This window comes from Trypanosoma grayi, assembly GCF_000691245.1.
Source record: "Trypanosoma grayi strain ANR4 Tgr_1433_V1, whole genome shotgun sequence".
NCBI classification, from domain to species: Eukaryota; Euglenozoa; class Kinetoplastea; order Trypanosomatida; family Trypanosomatidae; genus Trypanosoma; species Trypanosoma grayi.
The window spans coordinates 1-3,399 of NW_008827051.1; the positions used below are offsets into that span (position 1 = coordinate 1).

Consider the following 3,399-nt stretch of genomic DNA (forward strand, 5'->3'; position numbering starts at 1 on the left):
CACACACACACACAAACATTCTCTCTCTCTTTGCCGTTACAGACAGCGTCCGTGATGCCGCGGCTAGCGTTCCTCGCCGTCCTGAGCGCGGCGTACATTGCTTGGGGAACAGTGCAGAGCGTCACCATCAAGTGGGCTGACACACTCACCGCCACTGACCGCTTCCATCAATACACATATTCCTTCGCTCACCCATTTGTGCAGGCACTCGTCATGTTTTTCTCAGAGAGTCTATGCCTCATCTTGCTTGGCGCACTGCTTACGGTGAAGAAGTACGTGCGCCAGCAGGCGATTGTGAAAGGCGAGGACGTTGCGCTGCCGAACAACCCCATCGTGTGGATGCTTCCTGCCGGTGCCGACTTTGTGGCCTCCATCATGCAGAACGCGGGGCTGACTCTGACCTATGTGTCTGTGTACCAGATGCTGCGCGGCGCGGTGGTAGTATTTATCACCTTGCTCTCGCTCGTGTGGCTGCGCCGCCGCTTCACGCGACAGGAGTACTTTGGCGTGTTGCTTGTGACTGTTGGCCTCACTCTCGTCGGCCTCAGCTCTGTTCTCCGTCACTCGGCGTCGACAGGGGCGGCGGAGAGCGCCAACCGCAACCCGTTTCTTGGCGGCCTCCTCATCGTGGTGGCACAGGTCATGCACGCGTACCAGGGCGTGTGCGAGGAGCGCCTTGTCAAACTGTACCGCGTCCCGCCGCTGCAGATGGTTGGCACGGAGGGCGCTTACGGCGTCGGTATGGCACTCATGCTGCTGGCGCTGCTGCAGCTCGTTCCGTTGGAGCCGTTTTATCACAATGTCATTGACCCCCCTGAGAACGATGGGGATATTGCAAATATGACAGCGACGCTGCGTGTCCCGTACGACGATGTTATCCTGGCGTTTGATCAGATGCGGGAGTGCACCCCTTGCCTCCTCTCAATGGGGTTGTACGTTCTTGGTGGATTCTTCTACAATGTGTGCCAGGTGACAATAATCAAACATTTTTCAGCTGCAGCGTGCGTCATGGTGGGATCACTGAGGAACGTAACAGTGTGGGCCGTGGCCCTCGCACTTCCTTCCATATTTGAGGAGCACTTTAGCGCCCTGCAATTGTTGGGTTTTTGCTTCCTCGTGGCTGGCAACGTGATGTTCCAGCATGTTATTCCTGATGCGTGGTGGCGCTGCTGCTATCCGTCCATGCTGGCAGAAGACGTGGCGGTGGAGAGTGTGCAGGAGGGCGCGGCCCGCACGAAGACACAAGTGGGCGACGGCGCGTAATGACTTCAGTGCGAACAGTGGCGGGGTGTGGCATTGACATCAAACCACACACCCGCCTTTTCGTCCGTGTTCGGTGGTGCGTCTCTTCGCAAGTAACGCTACCAAGACGCTGGTTCTCACTCAGCTGCTCACGCCAGGAACAGATTACCACAACAGCAGTCGCAACTCTTCCCTTTCATTCTATTTCTCTCTATCCTCCTCTTCTTTGTGTGTGCGGAGTGTCTCCCCAACGTGCCCCTACGGTGTCGTGATGGAGTTGATATGAAAAGGTTCGAAAGCCGAACAGACGCAAATGCTGGATGGTGGGATGGCTTCTCTCTATTTTTTTTTGACTCTGTTTCTCCTGTTCTCTTCCTTTCATTCTTCATGTTGGCTTTTTCTGTTCCTTTTTCTTCCAACAACGACAGCAGCAGCAGCAGCGCCGAGGGTGGAATGATTAGTGTAGACACACACAGAAGATGAGCGAGTCAGACGAGCCACGGCAACCCTCCGTGGCTGTGGCCTTTATGGTTGAGCTGGAGCAAGAAATGAGCCGTACTGAAGTGGAGGTTGTTGAGAACGAAGAGCGCAAGCTACTGTATCGGCGCTACAAGGCCGTTGTCGCCGTTGTGGTAGCCAAACAAACAACGAGTGTTGCCACCCCTAATCACGACGGTTGCAGCGAAGTTACATCCCCCTGTGGTAACGGTCCTGTGGAGTTGTCGGTTGCGGTGGGGGAGCGGCGGTCAGCGACGCGACCGTACAGAGCGGAAACAGATCTTCGAGAGCGGCAACCTCCGTCCGAGGGACCGAAAGAGGAATCACTTTTGATGCCGTGTCGCAGCTCGTCACCGCTTACGTGGTGGGACGGTGTACACAACGAGGAGACGCACCTTTCTAGCTGCAGAAATAGGTGCTCCTCAACTTGTAGCAAAATGACTGGTGGGACGACATCGCACCGGAGCAACGGCCTGTATACTTCACCCGGCAGGAAGGCTATATGCTGCAGTGTCTCTCTTTCAGTGTGTGGTGGTAGAAAAAATAGAGGAGGCGACGAAAGGCGGCGATGGGACAGCAGCAGCAACCTTCACAGTAAGGCGGCAGCAACGCGCTGTGTGTCGCCTTCTGTCAATGATCCTCTCGGCCTGAACAAACGCGTCTTTCGTGCCAAGGCGCGGCGCCAGCACCCAACAGCTATGCTGCATCATTTAGAGAGTGAAGAGAAATCTCATTTGGAAATTTCTGCTTCTGTTTCTGCTTCAGCTGCAATGCCAGTTTCTGCTATCCCACGTCCTGCCGCTCTCATCACGGCCCGCTTCAGGCGGCTCTACTTGCTGCAGAAGCTTCTCCGTGTGGAGCTGGAGCGGGAGGCAATGGAAGACTGGCAAGTACTACGGGATGAGTTTGTGTGGGTGGGACGCAAACTAATGGAAGCTGCGGCGTCGGGGCCGAGCGGGTTAAGGTATTCCGTGCTTCACAGTGTATGCAAGAAAGATGCTCGTTGCAAGGCCACAGCGGCATCAGAAGCTTATAGTTGGGAAAGAGAAAAACGACGCCAGGAGCGGCGCTTTCAATCACCTGACTTCTACAGCCCTCACAATGGCCGGGTGACGTGGAGGGCTGCCGCATGACGAAGGACCCCACATATCGTTTAAAATGTAGAAGACGAGGGAGGCGGGAGGAGAGCTGTATTGACAGCAGCAGTGATGGGCATGATGCCAACACGACAAGAACAGGATGCACTGATGTTGAACTCCTGTTTGAATCAAAAAAAAAAATGCGTGTATTTCCTTCGTATTTCCTTCTTACCTCTTTGCGTTTGTGTTTTTCGTGCCGTGCAATAGCGATGCGTGGGTGTGGAATGGCGCTGCGCGGCAGTCGGCCGCAACTGGAAAAGGCGACGTCGACGTTGCAGCACGCTGTAGGCGTTGGGTACGCCGCGGGTCTGTTGGGGCCGGCGCCGCTCAGCCACTGTGGGCCCGCGGAGGCAAATGCTTTTGCGCCCCACTCGGTGGCTGACCCGATGGGCGGGCGGCTGACGTCTGCCTCGCGTGGCGGCCGTGGCGACTGGAAAAGAGAGCGCGATCGCATTGGCTTTGCGTCACGCTGCGCGGAAGGGCCGAGTGTCGGTGCGTCGTCTGCGGCCACGTCGCTGGC

At 56.3% G+C, this 3,399-nt stretch overlaps 2 protein-coding genes across 2 annotated transcripts; both read left to right on the top strand.

Annotated features, from left to right (window-relative positions):
* Positions 1-54: 54 nt before the first annotated feature.
* Positions 55-1,263, top strand: DQ04_14331000 (putative solute carrier family 35 member F6-like; the record flags this gene model as incomplete). Its single annotated transcript, XM_009317119.1, has 1 exon — positions 55-1,263. The coding sequence occupies one exon, from the start codon at positions 55-57 to the stop codon at positions 1,261-1,263; it is 1,209 nt and encodes a 402-aa protein (XP_009315394.1).
* A 458-nt stretch (positions 1,264-1,721) lies between these two features.
* On the top strand, positions 1,722-2,873 carry DQ04_14331010 (putative ATP-dependent DEAD/H RNA helicase; the record flags this gene model as incomplete). Its single annotated transcript, XM_009317120.1, has 1 exon — positions 1,722-2,873. The coding sequence occupies one exon, from the start codon at positions 1,722-1,724 to the stop codon at positions 2,871-2,873; it is 1,152 nt and encodes a 383-aa protein (XP_009315395.1).
* Between the last annotated feature and the right edge of the window lie 526 nt (positions 2,874-3,399).